Raw genomic sequence first — 24,278 nt, forward strand, 5'->3', positions numbered from 1 at the left:
TTTTTTTTTAAAGTGGTTATTAAATAATTTCCCCTACAGTTAGTTATCCAATCTAGATTTATTAAAAAGTATTTAAATTGATACATTTCAGGGTCCTAGTGATATGTTTGGTTTGGCTCTTTAGTGTTCCTTAGCCTCATGACCTGATTTCTCATGTAAAGAAAGAAGGAAGCACTGAAACTGTTTCCATTTCACGTGAATGTAAACAACATTCTATAGGGATTAGTGAATGGTGAAGTCATTTTGGGTAACAGCTTCCAAATTACTCCTTTCTGCTAAGGTCTGTGAAAGCTGCTTGTGTCTTCACCCAGTAATGTTTTAAATTATTAAGAAAAACAAAACCATTAAAATTTCCTGAGTAGCAGTCATCCCTGATGGATGCTTTAATTCATGAAAATCTCAACATCCTCATTAAAAAGTAGTTGACAAGTTTAATACTGTGAGGCTTCAGAGTGGATAGGGCAGGAGAAATGAATGTACATATATGCATCCAATATTGGATTTTTTCCTTTCTGAAGGGAAGAGGGATCATTATTAAGCAGAGACATACAGATGTGTTTTTAAATTCCTTGTAATCAAATCAAGTTTTGTTCTACCTCTCTGTGAGATTTGGCCTGTGTAGTATTAAGTTCATTTTCTTCTTACATACTTAATATAAATATTATTTATTTGCATTGTGTATTTGTGGACATTTAATTGTTTTTTTGCCTTTTTTTTGTGGGTTTTTTTTGTTTTGTTTTTTTTTTCTTTTTTTTTTTTTTGTATTTTTAGTTTTTTTCTGTTTTACCTGTTTATTAGCAAAGTGTGAATGTGAATTTCTGTCCTGTGCTTGTCTTGCTTCACGTCAGAAATGAGTGTAGTCTGTTATGAGTTCTGCCAGTGGGTGTAGCTTTCATGCTTTTGCAGAAAACAAGACCATTAGGAGAGAGCCCCAGCCTCTGTCACAGAGATATGTTCCGGCTGTGTGTGGTAGTTTTCTAACACCTTTGGTTTTGAATAATTTCTAGAATGTGTGGCCGCATTTTCTGCTACTACTGCTGTAACAACTACATGGTGACAAAGCCTGCTGGAAAAAAGGAGCGTTGCTGCAGAGCTTGCTTTAATAAGCCTAGAGTCTTTGTGGACAGTACAGATGACTCTGGATCCAGTGCCAACCAGGAAGGATCACCAGCTTCATTGGAATCACCTGTGTCACCACCTGAGAGGGCTTTTGGTTAGTTTATTGTTTGCATGCTATGGAGAAATAAGTACGGTTCTTTGACAGTCTCCAAAAAACCACATGGTCACCTCCTGCTCCAATGACCTGGAGGAGGTCATGGAGTGTTTTCAGGGTGGGACTGACCCTGTCTTTGAAATTAATTGATATTGAGAGAAACATTAATGTATTAAATGAGTGTCAGTCAGACAAGGTTTTCCATTAGTTCTAATAGTTATCTAATGCTTCTGTAAATGAAGAGGAATGGCCCAGACTTCCCCCTTAAGAGTTTTGGTTGTTTGTTTTCCAGACAACCAGCTAATAGTGTTCATGTTTCTTCTCATGTTTTTTTCGGCACAGTTGCAAATGAAGATTCTAAACCACCAGATGATGCAGCTTTTGATATAATCACTGATGAGGAGCTGTGCCAAGTACAGGAATCAGACTCTCTGCACAATGAAAGTCAGATGGAAAAAGACTCTCTGGATCAAAGTGTGACAGATCTGTGAGTAAACACTGCTTCTCAAAGAGGGGACTCTTTGGGATTGGCTTTGGAATGTTCTTTTCTCCCATTCAGTGAGAGCAGTCAACCTCTGAGTAAAGTGAAGACTTCTGTTCCCAGGCCACGTGTTCAGTAGAACAACACAAGATCATTTTGGTCTGTTTGCACAGTCAGCATTCAATCTAGTAAATCTAAACCACTCCATGCTCTCTCTCCACCTGCTTCGCCACAACACAGGGGAGTAGTCCCAGCTCTGTGCTGTCATCAGGCCAGCTGTCACCATTAAAGTCAGCATTCAGGCTCTCTGTGTCTGTAGACTTCCTTACTACCTTAGAAATGACAGCTTACAGAAAAGAACAATTGTGTAGCTACATCTGGAACAAGTTTGTTCTTTTCTTTTTGAAGAAAATGGGGGTGAGTGCAGATTTCAGTAATATTTTAATATTTAATTCTACCTAAATTACCAATGAAAAGGATTTAAGGCCATCTGAATGTCCAAATACTTGGTTTGCAAATAACATTGTAGTATTATATTTTCCTTTGTATCTATTTTTTAGCCAAAATATTGTTTTACTATTGTTCAGATATTTTCAAATGTTTTACAAAAATTCTGTTCTTTAAAATATATTGTCTTTTGAGAAGAAAAAACAAAAAGAGAAATTTCACCTAAATTATGTACTTGTTTTGCTTCCAAGCAGAAAAAATAGACAGGATAAATCTAAATGCTGAACTGAAAATAGTCACAGAGTAAATAATCTGCTGCTGAGAAAGCAGACCTAGACTCTTTGCACCCAACAGACACATTTCCGGTATAAACCACAATGACTTGCAGTTTGGGTTGAAGACAGAGAGTACAGAGTTGTTTATTTGGTAAAAAGACTTTTCAAAATTCTACATATTTGTTTCTTGGTAAATACCTTCAATATATTCTGCCTACCTTGTAGACAGTTAACACTGACAGTGTATTCCAGCTTATCATGTGCTGGGTGGACATGAATGAACTGAATTTAGTATTGCCTTTGTTTTTCAAAAGGACAGTTTGTGGGGGGGAATTTTTGTTTGTTTGTTTTATGAAGAAAAAAGTGAAGTGTACTACTTCTTTTAATTCATGCTATCTGCAGCAGGTATATTACAGGTGAGTTAGCTCTGAAGAAAACAACAAGGAGATGAGAAATAAGTGTGGGTCACCATTTGTTTTAATTCAAGATTGGTCTAAATTCATCTTGTCTGACAAAGTATTCAGGCAGAAAGGAAGGATTGCCACTAACAAGAGGATACTATTCTTGAAGAGCACCCGTGGAACAACTTACTTACACCATGTAAACTTTTAAAGGTTGTCCAGCTTCCCTTGTTGTGAGATTATAAGCAGGAGAGCCAGGAAATAGTGCTTTATCCTCTGTTGCTTTTTGTTAGCAGTTTCATGAACAGGTGGGTGAGTCTTACTGTGGCTGTACTTTGAACTTGAGACATTCTTTACAGAGAGCACAAATGACACCTGCCCTTTCCCATGACACGTGTAACGTTTGGGAGGCTCCGGCTCACTAGCGTGAGCACTGGAGAGGAGAATGGCCTTCTTGCATTGCAGATGACTTGTTGATTGTGGGTTTGTGTTATGGGAGAGATCTAGAAACTGATACATGAGTCAGATGATGGTGCGATGCCTGTGGTGAATGTTAAAGAAAAACAGCATGGCACAGTGCTGATTGTGACAGCATACAGGTCTTCTCACTTCTTTCTGTGGTGAGGTGTACACCTGTACCCAAAGCTTGAATGTCACTTAGCACAGGAAGGAGCAGGAAGTGCAGCATGAGATACTTGGGTTGTTTGTGAGTAAATGTGCCAGAGCCACTGTATTGTCTGCTGACCCTCTGTCCTATCTTTAACAGCAGCCCTTGAGAGATGTACTAAAAATTTTCCACAGTGTTTTTTCCCACAGCTCAAGGACCTGCAGTTCAGTGACTTTCTGAGCTACTGATTTGATTGCTGCAGATTTCTTGGCTGTACTGGGCTGACCACCTTGAACTTCATATAGACTTATCATCTTTATTCTTTCTCTTTCTAAAGTGTCCAGCTAAATGTGGCCTGATTTCTAGGTGGAAACATTCCATAGTCTCCACTGGCATTCCAATAATGTTCTCTTTGCATTAAATTGAATATTTGGAGTAGAATTTTCTTAGATATAGTGTCTGGGGAGCACACAAAGGATCCAAGATTGTGGTTGCTAGATGCAGTTCTGAGGAAGGCATACAAATAAGTCAGTTTTCCAGCTAAACTTCTTTATTGAGATCTGCTGAAAATAATCCAAGCTATTTTGGTTTTGCCAGAGATTTAAACCAGCTGGTGGAGCTTTGAAAATGAGAGGGAAGAGAAGGGAGGCTGGCTGTCCAAGTAGAAGATCTGCAATTGACATGCTTTGTTGACATAGTTTCTTATGATCTCTCTGTCTGACAGCAGAGTTTTTCACACTGACCATACCTATAATACTAGGTGTGAGTCCTTGCTGGACTAAAAATGCAAGTTGGTCCTCAAAGCAGTGAATTATCTTAAAGGACATTCCTGTTCCTATTTGTCCCCCTTTTGGTGCCTACTGTACTTTTACTCTATTTTTCATTTGGTGTCTTAGCCCTGCCACTGTTGTTCTTTCCTTGAAGTGACATGAAACAATTACAACAAAATTATTTCATAAGAGCAAATCTTGAGAGTCTGCCTTTATTGGTACAAATCAGTTGAGAATCAATTAAAACTCGCCTTAGTCATCATCTGCAGAGGTGTGTGGCAGAATAAGAGAGAAGATTGTACAAACATAAGTCTGGCTGACCTTGAAGTAGCTATTTCCTAAAGGTTAGAATTAAGCAGCAGTTTCTTCATCCTTTCAGGTTTGTTATGTGCGTTTGGACCAACCTGATCAAAATCTTGAATGTGAGAAGCTGAGATTAATTGTGCAATTGTGATACATCTTGCTACTTCAAGGTGCATGGGTTTTCTTTTGAGGTGTTGTATTTTTGAACTCTTATTTCTAAAGTACATTTGCATATTGTATTAAAAAACAAAGGGCCCCAGGATAAACCAGTGCACTGTGTTTCCATTTTTATGTGTTGTAGGCATAACATGCCTGTAATCAATGTTGCAGCAGCTAAATCAAGGTCATAGACAGCAGAAGAGTGAAAAAACCCCAAAGTTGCCACTAGCCTGGTACAGGAACAAAGTTTATTCACATCTTGGTAGTGGTAGAAAGAACGTCTCAGCCTGTCTGCATAGTGGTTGCTTTGGTTTGGATTGGTTTTTTTCTGGATGACTCATAACACTCTTTGCTGGCCTAATTACAACTCACGTGGCTGGGCAGGGTGCGGTGTAGCTGAAAGGGGGAAGTGAATGTTGTCTGAAGTGTTCCCTGCCCAGTGCAGAACCAGCCAGGAAGGAGAGGGGACAGGAGCACCTCTTGCCGCCCTGTGTTGGCAAAGCCTGCATTTCAGCTGTGTGTTGAGATGGCACCTTTACACATGCAGTCACACCACATTGCTTTGTAGGTTTGTTTTTAAGGATATTTCACTGTGGGAGAAACAAGAAATTGTGTAGTAAGGAAAGGATTGCCCAAGGAGCTGTTTCCTAAAGGGAAAAGTGGTGAGATGGGCACACTGCTGCCAAAAAGGGTCAGGTTCCTCTGAGCTGCAGTGCTCTTATAGGAAGGCCTGGGTATTAATGGGGAGTAAAGGAACATCCAGAGAGTGTGGTTTTTGCAAGAATGGTTTGAAGCAGTTAAAATTGGTATTTCAAATGTGTAATGCAAACTTTGACCCTTTGGGCCACACCCAACCCTGCCTTTATTGCAAGCAGCCCACAGCTGTGCAAAGTCCTCCCTTTGCTCCTCTGCAACATCCCTTCTTTCTTTTCCCTGTTCCAGTCTCCACACCTGCTCTACTACTTTGTGCAAGAGCTTTTGCACACTTTTCTGCCTCCTGCACGTCTTTTTCCCTCCAACTGGGAAGTGAAAAACCAGAGGTGGAAAGGGAGAACTGGTGGAATAAGTTTGGAAAACAGCAAAGGAATCCACAGTTGAATGACAAGGGAACCAAGGTGCCAGGAAAAACAGACTGGAAAGATGTCATGATGCAAAGAATGTGTGAGGAATCAGGGTGTGAGAGTTTGCATCTACAGAAACACTGCTCAGTGTTGGAACCCATGTGTGTGTGATATGATATTCCTGGTGTTCACAAGGGGCCTGGTATTCTGGCAACATGAGCTCTGTTATAAGATAAAGAGATGTGTATGGGACACTCAGACCGTGAACCTGATAGTAGGTGAAAGGCAAATGAAAACGCTACTTTATCACAGAAATTTTAGATGAATGCTAAAGGATTTTGTCTACAGACCTTGTCCTAGATGGAAAAAAAACCCCAAAACATCCAAAAAAACCCAACTACACATGAAACTCAGCATGAAAATTGAAATTTATATGTTTAAAACCCAGGAATTCTCATTAAGTGAATGGGCTGAACTAAAATATGTAATATATTTGAAACAACTCATAAAAGCTTTCATTAACAAACACCATTCATAGAAAACCAGCAGGCAAGAGGTTTGGGAGTCAGGAAATTCAAATTACCTTTATGTCATGAAAAGTGGAGTTTTATCTCATTGTTTTTTATACTTTTTGAAGATCTGCACTGTTAACTCACTTACCAGCTTGGACTGAAAAAGCAGGAGGCAATAAAAAGTATCATGATAAAAATAGGTTGGTTCTAAGCTGATCACAATGTTTTTAGTAATGGTATTTCCTCTTTCACTCAGACTCCCCACATTTACAAACAAAACAGACAGAAAAAAAGAAGCTGAAAAATAGTTGTCAGATTTTCTAGGCAGTTTTATAGTGAGTACATGTTTGTGGCATCTGCACTATATAAAGCAGTAAAAGATTTAGAGTCTTCCTCTTTGATGGTTTGCCACTGTTGAGCTGTAAATTACCATTTGGCACATCTTGATTTTTTAATAACTTTGTGTTAGTACTTCCTGATTTTCATTCCTGTGAAGAAGTAGAGGATTAAGACAGGCATTAAAATAAGCAAGAGCTTTTGTTATGGTAATTGCATATTCAAAGCTGCTGTTCAATTTAAAGCTCCAGTCTATGATTTTTATCAATCTGAAGAAAGTATAGGGTATCTGGGTAAGAATAAACAGGACAACTACAGAAAATATTTTATAGATTTGTTGTTTTGAAGACTTTTAGCACACAGTAAGGTTTTAACAATTAGTGAGTAGCAGATGATCATGGCAAGCATGGGAATAAAGTAAGCAAGACTCACTTGGATCACTTCAAGAACCTGTTCTGTATGACAGTTTGGGTATTCTTCCTGATGTATTTCATTATCAAAATTAACACCTCCCAAAAAACAAAGTGTGGTGCAGCAAATGCTTGTGAGATCACCCGGATCAAGACAGAGATTAATTTGCCCCATGTCATTTGTTTGGTTTGACACATGTGCTTTGGTGGCAAAAGTAACAGCAATAAGCTGGTCAAAGGTGATAGACATTAGAATTAACATTGAAGTGTATACAAGCCCCATGACATGCCACAGTGCCTGAAATCCACTCCTGAGCAGCAGAGTATGCTCAGAGTGGCAGCATCCAAAGAAAAACCCAGTCAGCTATAGCCAGGTTCAGCAAAAGTACTGTCAGTTTCTGTCAGCATCTTCAGTTTCATGTAGAAACTTAGTATGACAAAGACCAGTGCATTTCCTGCTAGGCCAAGGATGAAAACAACAAAATACATATGTGGCAGGAAGATTCTTATTAATATGAAAATTCTCATTTCTGTTTTCATAGGGATAAGTGAGGGAGAAGGTATAATAAAAGTTAGCACTAGCTGTAGTTGCCATGTTGCCTTCTTTGTAAAGGCAGCCTGGAAGGATACATATTGAGATTTTTTACTCAGCAAATAATTAAATTCTAATGCACCCAGGAGACAGACAAAATCCTAAGTGCTAACAGATAAGAGTTGTAGTAAAGCATCCATGACAGACAAAGGCAAATCTATTTATTTGCTGAAGAGGATTGTCTTGACAGTCAGGACCTAAAAACAACAGCTGGTGGATTTGAACACATCATCTGTTACTAGATTTATATTGATGGGGACTCAAAAGCATACTCAAAAGACAATTACAAAGAGGCTTCTGGAAACAGTGTAAGGATTAAGCTTTCTAATACATCAGTGATTTAGTGCTTGAATTGGGGTTGCTGGAGAAACCCATGAGAGAAATAAAATTTGTTTTGTCAAATGTGCCATTTAGGCTCAGGTTGCAGACTCTGAGCATCAGAGTTGTTTGGCTTGGGTTGGACCTGTCCCAAAAGTCAGGATTTGAGTCTCAATGAGTACTTTAGAACTTGTGTTTCAGTTAAGCCTCATCTTGTTCTTTAGATGTCAGTCACATCATCAGATGGCAGCACTTCTTCCTTTCCCCATTTCAAGCGACTTACTTGAAACATGGAGGATTTTCATTAATGCACTACATTTGTATTACTCTCAGAGGGAGGTGTCACAAATTCTCTGTCAGCCCCTTCCATCACACTCCCTTGCAAGAGTTGATGGGGTTTTGCAGTGTTAGCTCTCCAAGTTAAGGAGAGGCTTAATTCCTTAAGCCTCTCCTTAACTCAACAGCCCTGCAGTCAGGGATGTTGCCAGCACATAAAGTAACAGCCCCAAGACTAGTGATCTTTGCAAGCTGTTTACCTGGTAAATTAAGACTTTTGTAAGATAGGTTTATTGGCTTTTTAAAGATTCAGCCCAAAAGCTAAATGCCCTCTCTTCTGAGCTACAAACACCATGTTTCTGTGAGATGAATGCTACTAAAAGATATTACTCTGCATAAGATTAGCAGAACTCACCTCTGATTCAAGATTGCCTGAAAGGCCTCACCCGGTGAGTTCTAATGTACAGCAGTTCGAGAGTCCCCTGGTTCTGCAAGAGAGGGAAACACTATTGAGAGAAATGAGCCCACACAGGCAGATGTTTGCAGCAGCCTGTGCTGCTGTAGCTGGAGTACTTCTGGAACTCTGACTTGTGGAGCTGTGAGTTTGTATCTGTGACTGCTTGAGTTTGGTGCCTGTAAATGCATGTAAAGAAAAACAGCACCAAATTTGTCTTACTTCTGCAAATATGATTCTGCAGTATCATTTATTGAAAGAACACTACTGACATGAGAAATGTAAGGCTGTGTAATGCTCTTTTAAAACTGAGTTCTCCTTTGTGCTTCATTGCATGTGATAGAAATTTCTCTGCCTCTAAGAAACAAACTGGGAGCAAGGTGCTAAATATTCACAAACTGTTCCTGTCAAACAGCGGAGCAATACGTTGTGATAACCACCTGCTTTTATGAGTTATTTTGAGATGCAGAATAAGGTATGAGGATGACACAGCAGTGGCTAAGCTATGTGATAACATATGGGTTGTGTGAATTTATCCCCTATAAGGAGTGGGCTGAGAGAGTAGCTGTTACTCCTGGTTGGGTCAGTCTGAAGAACATTTGATTGTAGATCTGTGAAGGATCTTGGATGCAGAAACCAACCTGGATGCAGGGAACCTGCAGGCTCTGGGATGGAGCAGCCTCTGTGGGGCTGCAGGCTGGGCAGGGAGGGCTGGGCAGCAGCTCTGCTGAAAGGACATGGGGCTTCTGGTCGATACTGCTGTAAACTCAGGCCAGAAACTGCTTCTGCTGTATCTCTCCTATAATTTTGTCTGAGTTTCCCTTAACAGCTTCTAAAGAACTTTGTGAAAAGAAAATTCAAAGGTGTCTTAACTAGTGTTACCCACAGAGGTGGCTATAGCCTTGGTGATCTACAGGCTGCAGTATTTGGGCTATACTGGCAGCAGCTTGTCAGTATTTTTAGTGTTGATTTCTAGTCTTCTGTTTGCTGCCTCCTGCTGGGAAGGGGACTTGAAAGCACCCTGGTAATCCCTAATAGAGTGTGACCAGTTTTAAGGCAGGGGAGTCCTTTTGTATTGTTTCTTGGTTGTTTTTCTTTGTTTCATACAGGACGTAGCATAGTTAAGTCATAGATACTTTTTTTGAGAAATAGCTGGGATTTCATTTATAGCAGTAAGCATCTGACCCATAGCACACAGTGATGAATCTTCGTGTCCATCCATCTTTTTCTGTGTAGTTTTGCAATTGTCTGTGTGATGCTTTGCCATGTCAACGTGTCAGGGTTTGCCCTTAATATTTCCATCCCTTTCCCACCCATACACCTTCATGCAAGACACTGTCTTGCACTCTGTTAAAAATCAGTGAGCGCTGTATCCCCCTTGCTCCATCCCAAATGATGCCTCTTTTCTTGCCCATGTGAAGGGCTGTCTGTGGTATCTTTTCTTCTGATCCTTTAGTGTCCTCTTTCCATTTTTTCTGCTCTCTATTGGGTTGTAGAGGAAGGCTAATAAATAAGTTAGGGTGCCTGGGGTGGGTTTGACCTGCTAGATAACAGCAGGCCCAGGGAGTAATTGGTGCACTTCAGCATAATGCCTTTGATGTTTCTTTGCATTTTCAGATGTGTTTGCTGGGCTAAGCAGCTGTTAGGGGCTCTGTACAGCCTCCAGTCTCCGTTTCAGGTTTCTGCCTTTCACACAATTCGGTAAGACTCTCACCTGGATGACAGAAGTTCTCTCCAGAAATCATTGCACTGCTGACAGGCAGATGGCTTCTGGGATTTCACTGCTCAGCCACATGAAGCCGACACCTCTGACATGTAGCTACAGCTCTCAGAGCTCAGGTGTTTATGAAAACAGAAAATTTAGATTTGAACCATTTTTTTTTTCAGGTTTTAATTCTAAAAGTGACTTCTAACTTTTAACTCCCCAAGCCATTTATGATGTTGGCCATAGTATTTTTAGCATCATTTGTAAGAAATGCTTTCCATGTATAAGAACAGGCACAGTGGACAAGGCCATCCACCTTAGGGACACTGACCAACAGCAGGTGCCTGAGGAAGTGCATAAGGACAAGACCAGCATGAGGCAATAATTCTTCAAAATGCTCTATCAGCTTCCAACAATCCATGTCTTGAGGCTTTGCTGAATCAGAGCTGTTCTCTTCTTGCTGTAGTGTCTTTTCCATGTATCAGTTCTTTCTGCTTTTCGTCCCACTTCATTTCACTTTTAAAAAGAAAAAGAAGTGAAATAATACAGACTGTTTAAATAGATACACCAGAGGCTGCATATTTATAATCTGGGGACCTGGCAAACTGTAGGAATATCCTTAGTGCTAACACAAAGGGTGAGTGGGTCACGCAAGAATAAATTCTCTTGTCAGGGGAAAAATGTTCCAGTTGAATCATGATACTGTTTCTGATATTATAGCCTACCAGACCTTAGTTTAGACTGTTAGACTCCGTGAGATATCATAAAGAGAAGGAGGATTTTCTTTGTGATTATAGGCAATTTGGTTTAATACACAAATGAGGATACTTAGCACTCCCTTAGCCTTAGATGTGTGGTGAATGTATTGGTTGGAACAGCCAAGTGGCAAGGTAACCACCTAACCATGTACTGCGTTGCAGCAGCAGGAATAAGGAAAATCATGTGTTAGAGAAGAACATGAACATATATTGGTCCTGGGATTTAATTTACATTTCAGGTTTCCTAATGAAAGATGAAATTAATGGACTAAATCAAGAACTCTTATGGCGTTGTGTAGGAAATCATGGAGTTTGACACTTCTGGAAAGCCTGTAATTGTGTAGTTCTCTTGCTCTGCATGAATTCAAGGCTGTGAAATTAAAGCTGTGTGGCTAACCTGGTGGGATGGGAGACTTATGTGGATCACAGCATGAAGCTGGTTGCTGTTCCCACTGTGCAAGCAAAATGTATGTGTAGGTTTACAAGCTATAGTTTAATTTTCTAGTTTGTGGTTTTGGGGTTTTTATTCCAGAATCAATTTTCTTATCCAGTTGTATAAAGATAGTTAACAAGAAATTATCCGTATCAGTAAGTATTTGCACAGATGTTGTACTAACCTTTATGGAACAACACATAGTAAATACTTCATGCCTACATTCCTTGTATCTGGTTACAGCTCAGGTTTTGGCACTTAATTACAGCTTTGAGTCTCCCATGCACATCCCAGCTGTCACTTTAGGGTATTAACAGTAGTGGTGTGTCTGAAGAAGTCAAGAGGTGTTCAAGAGACTGCAAGAATAAAATAGTAATATCAAGAGTTCAGGAAATGTATAGACAGTGGGTGCAGTTTAATTTGCAGTCATAACAGTAAATTCGTCCAGTTTCCAAACCATAATGTCACTGCACTAAACTGGCATGTGATTGCATGTTGGTGACACAGTATATTCAGATGCTGCTCATAACCACCTGAAGGAGATATTTTCTCATGCTCTTCTGCTCAGCAGTGCTGCTTGTAGAGCAATGTCCCATTGGATTTAAAAGAAAATGCTAAACTGTGCATTGATTTTGAGAATTGGTCTACAGCAGGTGTGGCAGTTGTGCTCTCTTGGGGCATTACAGCACTTGATGGTTCAGAAGCACGTATTTTATTAGACTCCACTGGTTTTTGGAAGGAACCAACCAGCTGGTGCCCTGTAAATTAGAATCCTTGGCATTTTTCTGGGACAGCTTAATTGTCTCAAATTTCTGGAATGCAGAGAAACCAAACAAGAATCAGTCAGAGAAGCTCTAATTTACTTGGAAATTATCAGCGTTTGTTCCCTGACTCTCAAACTCATCCTTCTCTCTGTGTCCAGCCCTGTAATTCATACCTGGTGCTACTTCAGTGTTCACCCAGAGCATACACCTTTTTTGAGGTAAGGAGTGGATAGCAGGTTCTTCCCTCTGCTTCACTGTTCTCTGGGACACATCAAGGTGTGGAGGAAACATCCTGCTTTGTCATCTTGTAACAGTATCTTTGGTGTGTTTGTGTTTGAATCATGCAGTATTTTTTGTACAAAAAGAAGACACATGGTAGCAATTCTACAGCAATTGAATATGTTTTGTGTACAATTGTCAGAGTAAGGAACTGGATAATATGTCTGTAAAACACCTCCCATATTAAATCCAGGGAGACATCTTATCCTTTTGCAAGCTTTGTTTAAGGGACAAGTGGAGACTGTTTTGCTTGTGTCTGCCCCTCAAGTTCCCACCTGCCAGAAAATCTTCAAAACCTGTCATCATCTCAATAAGAAATTTATGTTATGATTGCAGAAAAGATTTTCTGGCTGTATTTATGTATTTCTCTTAGCTCATGAAACCAGGATAAAAACAGATTTACATTTGTGCACAGTGATGAGCAGAAGGGGGCTGTGGTTTTGCCCAGTTTTGTCACTAGAATGGGCCAACTAAGAATCCTAGAATTTGGTATCAGGACTATCAAAACATTTATATTTTAGGAAGGCATCAGCACGCAGATTGTATTTCATCACATACTGCTCAGAGAATCATGACTTTCCTTCTTTTCCTTGTTCTAGAAACAGCACGTGTAATTCTTCAACTTTCGATGAATCCGAAGACTGGCAAGTTGCTCAAGATGCTGAGATATGCTTGTTGAAGTCAGGAGAAATTATGTAAGCAGAACAATTTCATTGCTATGGGTGAAAGCATAAAGGCTGAGCTCAGATACCAGCTATGTGAGCACAAGTTTTGCAGGCTCCTCGAAGAGCTGCTCACTTGTGTCCCATGGTAGAATTTGGTCTGACGAGGATGAGAGGGTGTAACTCAACCACACAGAGCAGCAGCAATGAGCCAGGTCCTCTCTCTTCAATCGCAGTGCAGGGAAATAAGCAGGAAAGATGTAGGTCCACATCATATGAGAAAACATTTCCTATTTTTATTGCAGGAATTGCTGTCAACATGAAGGGGGTTTAGAGAAAAGGCTGTGCAGTTCTAACAGTCTCTGAAAGAAACTGCAAGGGCAAGTCAGGGATGCAGCTCTAGTTGGAACTTTGCCAAAGGCAGGGAATTCATGGCCTAATGTATCTGTTATTTATTGGTGACTTCCCAGAATCTGTTTTGCCTGCTCTGGTTGATACATGCCATAGCATAAAATGTTTGTCTAAGCCTCAGCTCAAGCTCTGTGTGTACTGTATGTACAATTTTCTGCACGTGTCCTGCTCTGAAATTCCTAGTTACATGCAGTAGTGGTACAGCATGTCACTTGCACAGCCAAGAATGGAATCCAATGTGTGGAAATGCACGACTTAGAGAAATTCACCTTTGCTCACTGTCCCTTTAAACCTAGCTTTGAAATTTTGCCTTAGTAATGGGAAAGGTTTTAAACTTGTGAGTGGAAGTAGATAAATCAGTCCATGTTTCAAACTTGTTGCTGCTGTTCAGAGATCCAGGTAAATGAAGCAGTAACTGGAATTATAACTGGGCTGTAAGGCAAAACCAAGAATGACATTTAGTTTATTAAAATCAAAGGTCACCTGAGACACGACAGGACTGTAGTTTACTCTGATCTCATTTTTTTGCAAACAGTTTATTTGGCCTGAAGAGTGACAGATGAGATTAGTTTTAGTTAGGGTAATGTGGGTGAGATCCCACAGATTTTAGAAATTACAGGTTTCCCCTGAAGAAAGTGTTCTGCTTCACGGTCTCACTGATGAAAGTCTTAAACAGACACCAGAATGAAGTCAGCTCATCTAATGCTGTAGGACTCTGCATCATCTAGATGCTAAGAGTTTCCTTTTTAACTGTAAGTATTTTGAGTCAGGTTTTTTGCAGCTTGGTTGGATAAAGCAGACCCAGATGTAGCATTAAGCGCTTCAGAACAGAGCTGCTGTTCACATTTCACCAACCTGTCCCCTCTGTAATCCTGATCCCTCCTGTTTCCTGTGCAAATTTTTATATTCAACTAGGAAGGTGAATAAACCAGGTCACTTACTTTTTGCTTAAAAAGAACAGTAGAGGGCAGCCCTCCTTTCTTATCTGTAGTAACTCTAAAAAGCTTTATTACAGCACTGATTTTCTACAGTTGACATGAGATAAATAGCTGAACAAAATGCACTCGTGCCAGAGCAGTGAAGATTCTTAATATCAGTCAGCTTTTTTGTAGTTTTTACCTTCATCTGAGGCTGAATTTTCATGCATCTTGTGGACGTGTCCCAAATACACTGTGGAGACTACTTGAAATAGATGGAAAATAAAAATCAATGATTAGTGGTTTTGTCTGAGTAAGTGGATTGGATCTCTTCAAGTAATCATATATTTCTCCGTCACAGGATGAAATTACCCCTTACAGTAGAAGAGATCATGAATTTTGGAGAAAGCAACAGAGAGCTGTTCATCAAATCCAGCACCTACAGTATCATTCCCATCACTGTTACAGAGATGGGACTAACAATCAGCTGGATCTTCTCATCAGACCCCAAAAGCATATCCTTCAGCATTGTCTACCAAGAGTCCGAAGACACGCCACTGGATCAGTGCAAAGTAAGGCCTTTGTCTCCGTACTACCTTACAGGTTGTACTGCTCTACTCTCATCCAGCCCACAGGAATTGACAAGTATTGCTAGGAGGTCTTCACCAGAATGCCACTTGCTAATGCATTAAGGATTTGTTTCTCCAGTTGAGCTGCAGTTCTGCTAAAGGCAAAGCTACATCTTTAATGTTGCCTGCAAAAGTTGAGTTGAAAAGCCCTGTAGCTTCTACTGGTTGCATCTGAAATTCACCCAGTATTATTAAGCAAAACTGAACATCCAAGTATGCAAAATTCTTTTTTTTTTTTCTCAATTTCACTTAATTTGTAAACTCTGTAAGGCTGGTTTTGCCAGGCTCTTGAGAGGAAGCCACAGAGAAACAGATTCATTTCTTGGTTTACCTACATTTCTTACAATGAAGCATATACTTAAGTGCCTGGATGGTGTGCAAAATCTCTTTGCCAGTGCCCAAAGTACCTGGTTTTATATATGCTGTCCATATTTCATGAGGATTACAGATTAAGTGAATCTGTTTTACTCAATTAATTGCAAAGTTTTGCTGAAGACAAGGCAGCTGTTGGTTTAATTCCATGGGGTAGGGTGAGCTCTATGACTGTGATTTACTGGGGGAATAAGTGTGTTAATTCACTGAACAGTTATTAACTCCATGTAAAATATCTCTTTTTCTTAATCTGAAAGCTGAATGAAGTGTGAATGCTGCTTTTGTTTTGATATATTTCTGTGGTAAAACATTGTGTTGAATAGGGTCATCCTTGATCCATGTCAACTGCTCTTCTGACAGCTGTGCTAAAGTTTTACAGCAAGACACACATAGAACCACAGATACATACATTTTTGCTGTAAGCTCAGATAAAAAATTAAGATTTGCTGAGAAAGCTTATTTTATACACGGGGAGTATAAAAATGTATATTAAAAGATATATTTAGCTAAATCCTGCTCTTGGATATATACTACTTGATTAAGTTATTAAAGTTTCTTAGATTAACATTTAAAAGTTCAGGATTTGATTCTATCTCTAAAGCAGAGATGAATAGTCATAGGTTAGTGCTGTAAATATATAATCCAAGGAAAACAGATGTATCACTGTGAGATTTTAGTTTGGGAGAGCTTTTAATGCTAATCAGAGTAATTAGTTTTACAGGCATAGATGCACTTTGGGAGTTTCAAGGTGGCTGAAATCAAGGCTTTCTGAAATAAAATGCCAATTTATAGGGCAAATAGCAAACTTCATTTTGATTTGTATTGAATTCCAGGTTCTTATCCCTATGACTCGCTGCAACTCTCATAAGGAAACTATCAGAGGACAGGTGAAAGTCAGAAACGCTGGAATCTACACCCTGATATTTGACAACACATTCTCTAGGTAGGTCCTGGAAAGGTGAAATAAGCTTGGTTTTACAGGACGTGGAACAGATCAGATATACCATTATTCTGCCATTCAGAAGTAAGTATAAGAAAATTTTCCTTGCTTGCCAAGAGGTCTTCAAGACTGAGTTTTGGTTCTTGTTCTTGTCTGGGGTTTTTTTTCCTACCCCTACAGCAGAATTCTACTCTTCTTTCTGAACCTCTTAACAGAAGTAAGCAAGTCATTGGTGACTCATTCCAAGACAGTTCAGTCAGGACTGTAATCTTTTTAACAACAAACCTGATGCCCTTGCACAGGCATACTTTTTGGCAACAGTGAATTGAAAGACTGAATACACTTTTAAGGCTTCCCCTCTTTGTTGGCTTCAGCTAATGTGATCTTTTTGCTCTCTTTCTTTCCTTAACAGATTTATCTCAAAAAGAGTGTTTTATCACTTGGCTGTTGAGCGACCTGTCATCTATGATGGAAGTGATTTTCCATAGCCTTTACTATACTGTGTATTTTTAATTAAATTTTTAAGATATGCTATTATTTATGTACTTGTGTAAGCATTCTGATTACCACTGTGTTTGAAGACTTTGAAACTATGCAATAGTTCTACTGCACTTAAGAGGAGATGTGTACACTAAAATCAGAAGCCTTTTCAGGAACACTAATGGTTCTGTACTGTGTACAGATTGCTGAAAAGCCATGTTGTGTGGTTTAACAGGTCAATAATAACCAATATTTTTTCAGTGGGGAGAAAAATAAACGTGGGGGTATCTAAATGTAAACTGAAATTTTCTGCTGAAAATTAGCTATTTTTCTTCCAGAAATATCCTTCAAAAGGAAATTTAAAGAAAAATGCCTATTTTTACACCTCTTGAGGTGTAAACATAACCATCTCTGTTCTGCTGTACTGCTCTTACAGTCAGATCAGCAATTATGCAATACTTCAGTCTTCACAATTATTGTAATCCATTTAGAATTTTTTATCTTTTCCAAGTTTTATAAGCAGCAAACCATAGGAGTTTTATACATTCTGGGCTAAGATTTGGTAAGTCTTAACTGGCTTTTTCCAATGCTTTGGCACTGAATACCAGTTACAAAATAATAAACACGAAGCAGCAGCTCCTTTCACTTTGGCTCACCATACTCTACGTTAGCCCATGGAACCCAGTTCCTACAGTGAGCACCAGTGGCAGAACACAGAACATCCTCTGTGGAATAAAGTACTGCTCACTGAGTGATATCAGGAAGAGGAGCATTCCTTTTTCCTGCCTTAGCACCTTACTCATCAGCATTCACAGGAAAGCACAGATTCTGAGGAGATCAGCAGCATCTCTCTCTCCAGACCATGTGGAAGGCAGCAATAATGCTTGACGGGTCTCAAAATATCCATCCAAAATGGAATGCATATCCAGGCCTGGTGAGCTCTCTTCCCAGTGGTGTTAGTGCATTCTGTCCCTTTCTTAAGCCTTGCAGTTGCCCTATCCAACTGCTAACTTTCCATCTCAGATTTGGGGGCTGTTAACACTGCCTTTTAAGGGAAGGCTGGGTTCTCGCTTATACAAAACTTCTATGCAAGCCATCTGCTTTCCATATAGAATTTCAGTTTTTTTCAAAATACCTGAAAGTGGATTTTTTGTACAAAAAAACCTGTCTTCCAATAGAATGGCAAAACATTTGGCAGGAGAAAGAAGAAAAGCTCTTTCTCCCAACCAGCCCTCCTCATAATTTAAGTGTGTCTGATTTCTCATGTTACTGTTCTCCCAAGAAACCTCAGACCTGGAGGGTTTTAGTGCAGCAGTTGGTAGAAGACCAGCAAAACCTGTGAGGAACCCTGTGGAGACATGGTGGCAGGTGTAGCTGACATACAGGGGTCATGGTGGGAGACAGAAAATAAATCATGAGGGGAAAGAAGAAAAAAGGGCAAGCATAAACTACAGCAAATGGTTTGGAGAGAGGAAAGGGGCAAACTTGTAAAAGCAAGAAGAGGAAATTGGAGGAACAAGCTCAGCTAGGGAAGGTGGTTAGGAGAGGCCAGCTGGTGTTTATGTTTTGCTGGTCCAATCCAATAACGATAAGGGATCTCCCACCCCAAAGAACTGGCTGTTTAAAAGGTGGAGATCACAAACCAAGTGTTGGACATTTACACAGGAGCAGCTGAGGCTGAGGGAAATTTCTGATCATGGAAAAGAAAATAATTGCAGTTAAAGCTAAAGGTTGCTCATCATTTGTTCCAGTTGTTAACAATCTATAATACAGTGATCCTGAAAAAGATTGTGAAAAAATGACTACTTTTCATGGAGCACCTAGGATTTAGGTCTCTGGCTTATCGATAGCATTCCCTTGCCTTCAGCTGCCTTTTTCCCCATGATGCTGGTGTTCTCCCAACCCTCTGCCAGGCAGAATGGTTAGTGGAAGGTGCAAGCTCCTGAAGGCTGCAGTGTAGTTAAGCCCTGACCCGGTTGTGTGCATGAAAATGAGATGGACGAGAGACTGACATGGGCAATAAACAGCAATAAATGGCACGGATCGGTTCATGAATTACAGCATATTTCAGTCCTGAAGCTATGTTTTATATTTAATTAGGTAAGAAGAGATTATTTATTGCTTAAAAATGGAGTACTGTGTACCATATGCTATGCAATTTCACTGAGCTGTTACTGAAGTCTGCTGCAGTTTTCTTTTAAGCTTTTAAGTGTGGTTTTTAAAAACATTTTGCTGTTGTTTACTTAGAATACTAATTTTACTTAGAATCCCTAATACCAGGGATATCTTTCTAACATGCCAAATGTAAGGTAAAGGGACACTGTCAAGTATCTTCAGCCAAAATATGACATCTCTCTTAAAAAGTATTTGAAGTCTCTCTACTAAAAATAATTTGACAGCCTTGCCTCTTGATTTCTCTCCACATCCAGTTCTTGACATTTTTATCCTGTGGCAAATATTTTTAAGCCCCTGTTCATGTAGCTCTTAAAATAATTGTCTCCATGTAATATGCCAGATGTTTCTGTGGAGGTCTCTCATGTAAACAGTCCTGAGACTGGCTGAAGCCTATGTTTGGGAGAAGGGGAGTAAATCCACTGCATTGTTCTCATTTAGCATTTGAGTATTTTCTTCAGGTTTTCCTGCCCTTTGAGAATAATTTTATTGGGGTTTTTTTTTCTCTTTCTGGAAGAAGATTAAGAGTGGGAGTCAGAACCTGTAGTTTAAAGATGAAAAGAAAGTGTTTGTTTCTGACCAAAGACAATCCTTAAGGAGAAAAAGTTTCAAATGATGAAACATCAGGCTGGTAAGGTGAAAGTGGACAGGAGTGCAGCTGTTCAAAGAAGCTTCCCAGGAGCACTAATCCCATCATAAATGCTGGAAAAGGCTGTGAAGAGACAGTAAAGAACCTGACATTAGTAGAGACCTGTTGTTTACATGTCCCAGACGGTTCATTACTGGAATCATGGAAACTCCAATAAAGGACTTTGCACAAAGGCAGGCTTGTGCAAGACATTATTTAATTGTGAAAGAGATTATTTCATTCAAGCACCTCATTCTTCCATTCATAAAATTCTTGTTCATGTGAGCTATGCCAGCAATGCTGAAAAATCTGTTTATTTATAGGTGCTCAGGTGATTTGTTGAATTGGGCTTTTTATTATCTGCAGGAATGAAATAAAGAGAAAAATATTTTTAATTGATCATTAAATTAATTGAAGGAGGTGTCACATTCATAGGACAATTAGATTATACATTGTGATTAGCATAAGTAATTAGATGTTTTTCTGGGTGCTGGAAAGGGTAAGATTTTTTTTATTACAAAGAGGTTTCTGCAAAGGAAAGAATGTAGCTTCTTCAAGAAAATGACAGTGTTCCTTTACTCAACATTACTCAATGTTTCTTTATGAAAAATGAAAGAGATATTGCACAAGAGTGTACCATATTAAAATATAGCAAAACAACAAAAGCCTGACTTCCTAAAACTGAAATTGCATTCTAGTTTTAATTATGCTCAATCACTGAGGTTGTAACTTGTTCAAAAGCATCTTTTGGTCTTAACTGCCAAAGAAATGCAAGCCCGGTTCACATCAAACTTCCTGCTCCAGATACGGGAAAAATCATGTGTACCAGTGTCTGTACAGTTACTGAAATGTTAATGGTTGTATTGGAATGTTTTTCTTGATGCTTTTTTTTCCCTTTTTTTAACCTCAGGAGTTTAAGAATAAAATTCTTTATCATTGTGAATGTTTGTCCCTTTTTTACCTTGTAGAGATAACATTGTGTGGAAGATAAATCTATAATTGTATAATCTACTTGGGGGTTTTATGAAATTTATGTTATTCCATCCCCTCATTTCAAAGCTACAATTACCAATAGAAGGTTCAGAGCATCTCCAGAGTCGTGGTTCCACATTCAGAAGCTTCCCTCTAGGAGAGGCTCCAGCAAAGGCTCATCTGGAGTATGAGGAACCTGCAAAGAGTGAGTTTTATGTATAGCCAGTACATGTATAAGTGGCCATACCTTGCTGTACCTCAGCCCTGCAGGGAACTGCTGCAGCCATTGAAAGTCTTTGTGTCCATCTCCAGTAATGCATTTTTATCCATCCTGGATAATATCCCCTCCCTTGGTGCTAGTGGAAAGGCTCTCCAAACCCTCCTTCTGCCTTATATTTCTGTGCCCCAAGAAAAGGCCTTGGCACACACAGAGGATAGCATTTTTCTGTGGGGAACATGTGAAGCTGCTGCAAGGTTGTCATATCCTCTGCATTAGTCCTTGAAGTGTCACAGGGATGCTTTGAAGTCCAAATATAGTAATAATTCCTGTACTTTCACACCTTTCTGTCACTTCCCTGCTCTCTGGAAGAGGTGCTTCTATAAAGATGTCTCTGTTTTGGGCAGAGCAGGCACCAGGTAGGCATGTTTGCCTGCAGAGAGTGAAAGTTTCCCATGGCTCTCCCAGCTTCCTCCCTTTGTACCACAGGCAGGCTGGTGCTGTGCTACGTGACTGCCTGCACCATGGTGACAATGCAGCACTTGGGGCAGGGACGAGTCCAGCTGCTTCTTCGAAGAAGAGCAACAGCATAGGAGACTACAGCCCAAAACTGGGAACACCTAGGAAAAACTGGCCTCAAAGAGAAAGGAAAGGACCCAAGCTATGGAAGATCTCAGACTTCTCCCAGGACTTCCAGCAACTGCTGGGTGCCCATCCTGCTAGAACTGTGTGTAAAACATGAGCAGAGCCCCCTGGGACTGCTCGTGGAGCAAGGGAGGCAATACCCTTTGCCTGTGAGGAAACCTCCCATCCTGGAAGAGAGCATGAGGTGAAGGTTGGGGACACCCTAGCCAGGCACAAGAGGGATTGTGGTGGGATAGATCCAAGTAAAATATCAGGGCAGAGGGACAGAGGAGTCCAAGAAGGGTTTGACTACAAGGAGCTGTGCTGCTGGTAGACAGAGGCCCCCAGCAGATGCAGGAGGAAGTAATGGCAGAAAACACCTCCATGGCCAAGTCCCTGCTGTGTGCTGACCAAGAAGAAGGGTTGTTGATGAGGCTGCAGCCAGAGGGGTGCAGGGAGGCAGCTTGCTCCAGTTTGTGTGGTGAGAGCAGCTTGGGGAGCCACCAGCAGCTGCTGGACTGCAGGCAGCCATGGTGGAACCAACCCCAAGAGGGAAAACCACCCCCAGGGAGGTTGGTCCCCAGCTTCCCCTAGCACAGTGATGGGAGCAGCCTGACTCAGAGCAGGATGTGCACGACCCAGGGACAATCCCGTCACCCCAAACTGCTGCAAATTCATTGCTGTTTCACCACCCTCAGCAGTTTCACCTGCTGATTGAGCATGAATGTTTCTCACTGCGTTTTGGGGACTGAAGAAGCTTTACTTTCTGTGAGATGGCCACGAAGTTCAGGTTCCTGAGGCTGGTGAGACGTAGTGCAGGGAAGAGGAGTTTGCAGCAGCTAAGGTTTGCACACTTACTTGTTTGCATAACTCAAGGGCTCTTTGGGGGCCAGGAGAGCCCTCTGAGTAAGAGCCCTGTCATCCCTAGCCTCAGGAAGGGGTAGTGGGACTGAGCTGCTGTGGGGAAGCATCTGCCCCCAATGTGGTCCCTCCTCCCCTGCCCCCAGAAATCTGCCCTGCCTCCCCAGACTGCAGACCAGCCCTCATCTCAGGAGCCTAAACCTGCTCAGGTGCCTGCGGCGTTCTCAGCTGCAGCTTCCACACCACGAGGGTTAGATATTTGAAATAAACCCTCTTAGCAAAGTTCTCCTTTGGCCTCTTTTGACAGGGGTAAATGCTGTGATTGCAAACAGGTTATGTGTATGGATCCAAACTGGGAAGGATGTCTGGGCAAGAAACAACTAGTTCATCTCCTTGGTGTATGTGGCAGTGCCTTTATTTAATTTTGGCTTCTGTTTGCTGAGCACAAATTACAAAAACCCCCCATACCCTTCTTATACATACAGTGAAAATTATATACATCTTTGACCATTTTTCTTTCTAAGGAAAAGGTAAAAAGAAAAAATCCTAATAAATGTATATGAAACTTGAACCCCATCTGCCTAGGTATACCCTATTAGCTAGAAAAGCAGCACCAATTTGTGCAGAAAGCTCTTGTTTATCAACACACTTTAATGATAAATGCACAGTGAAAACCCTTTTTCCCTGGAAGACCTAAGCACCAGAAAGCAAATCAGGTTCAATGAGATTATTTAAAACAAAGCCTCCTGAGCACTACATCCTGCAACTGAAGAGTGGGAGGTGCAGGCTGCGGTCAGGCAGGACAGGTGGGGCCATGTTCCTGTGAGAGGATGAGCAAGGGGGAACAGATAAATGATGCCCTGTGGGCTCAGGTTTTGGGGTGCACTACAGCACGCTGCTTCTGGGAATGGCAGCCTCCACAACCTGATATCTCGTTCCAAATTTCATCAGGTTTGACACTTAATTACTCCCTGTCTTGCTGGTCCTAGGTTGAATATATTTTCCAAAGACATTGGTGCATAACTGATGGTCAGCTGAACCATTGGTTTGGCTTTTGTGGTCTGGTTTATGACAGCTTTGCACCATACAACAAATATCTCCAGCACAGACAACTCAATGTCTCCAAAGCCCTCAATTCGTTATTATGAGGGGTTTGACTCCAGTATCAAAACAGGAGCCATCGTACCTGACATCACACAGCTAAAATACAGGAGAAAGACAGACCACATTCTGCAATGCCCACTTTATGTACATGAATAACTGGCTTTTCTTTGTAAGAAAAAACACCTGTGCAGCCAAACAGAGTTGCATTTGCCCAGGCACAGAGAGCAGCATTTGTTCACTGCTACAAACCAGTGTCAGAGCTAAAGGCCATTCTCCTTTACACAGGACAGGATCTGGTGTAGGATTCTGGCAGGGCTCCCAAGTCAGGCCACATTCATAGGGGAACCTGGTGTGACAGCAAATGAAGGCTGAAGCCCCTTCTGCTGCTTCCTATGGACAGAATGCTTCATCTGCCTCTGTTGCTTCCATAGCTGGGTTTATCACCTGCAGTGAGACTTGATATTTCAGGTTGTGGTCTGAGCTGCAGATGGGCCAGCTGTCACGAAGATAGTTTTTGACATCTATCAGTTCTGTTTATAGCAATGGTTCCATTGGTTCCATTTTGCTCCCATCTGCCAAAGATTTCCTGTTCTCTCAGCCAGCAACCCTCAGTAGGTCCTACACGTCAAGGGCAGGCCTCCAACCCTTTCTGCCCCTCTGGGATAATCTTTGGGGTATACAAATGGTTTCCAAAGAGCTTGGTGCTTCTCTGGAGAGGAGAAGGTGAGGTCTAAC

The 24,278-nt window shown here is 40.8% G+C and overlaps 1 protein-coding gene across 9 annotated transcripts in view; it reads left to right on the forward strand.

The window, feature by feature from the left end:
- FYCO1 (FYVE and coiled-coil domain autophagy adaptor 1) overlaps positions 1-20,708 on the forward strand; it is a 45,667-nt gene extending 24,959 nt beyond the window's left edge. For 6 of the 9 annotated variants that reach the window (XM_041466306.1, XM_041466305.1, XM_041466313.1 and 3 more), the window contains 8 exons: positions 1,008-1,213; positions 1,556-1,700; positions 10,233-10,316; positions 12,434-12,493; positions 13,154-13,249; positions 14,906-15,116; positions 16,379-16,488; positions 16,898-20,708. In XM_041466306.1, coding sequence (XP_041322240.1) covers positions 1,008-1,213; positions 1,556-1,700; positions 10,233-10,316; positions 12,434-12,493; positions 13,154-13,249; positions 14,906-15,116; positions 16,379-16,488; positions 16,898-16,973 — 988 coding nt within the window. In that variant the 3' untranslated portion in view covers positions 16,974-20,708. The remainder of the gene's footprint in view (positions 1-1,007; positions 1,214-1,555; positions 1,701-10,232; positions 10,317-12,433; positions 12,494-13,153; positions 13,250-14,905; positions 15,117-16,378; positions 16,489-16,897) is intronic. The other 3 variants (XM_041466311.1, XM_041466312.1, XM_041466314.1) reach the window with 3 other exon arrangements.
- Positions 20,709-24,278: the final 3,570 nt, after the last annotated feature.

Source organism: Pyrgilauda ruficollis, unplaced genomic scaffold (genome assembly GCF_017590135.1).
Source record: "Pyrgilauda ruficollis isolate IOZ18807 unplaced genomic scaffold, ASM1759013v1 scaffold2, whole genome shotgun sequence".
Taxonomy (NCBI): domain Eukaryota; kingdom Metazoa; phylum Chordata; class Aves; order Passeriformes; family Passeridae; genus Pyrgilauda; species Pyrgilauda ruficollis.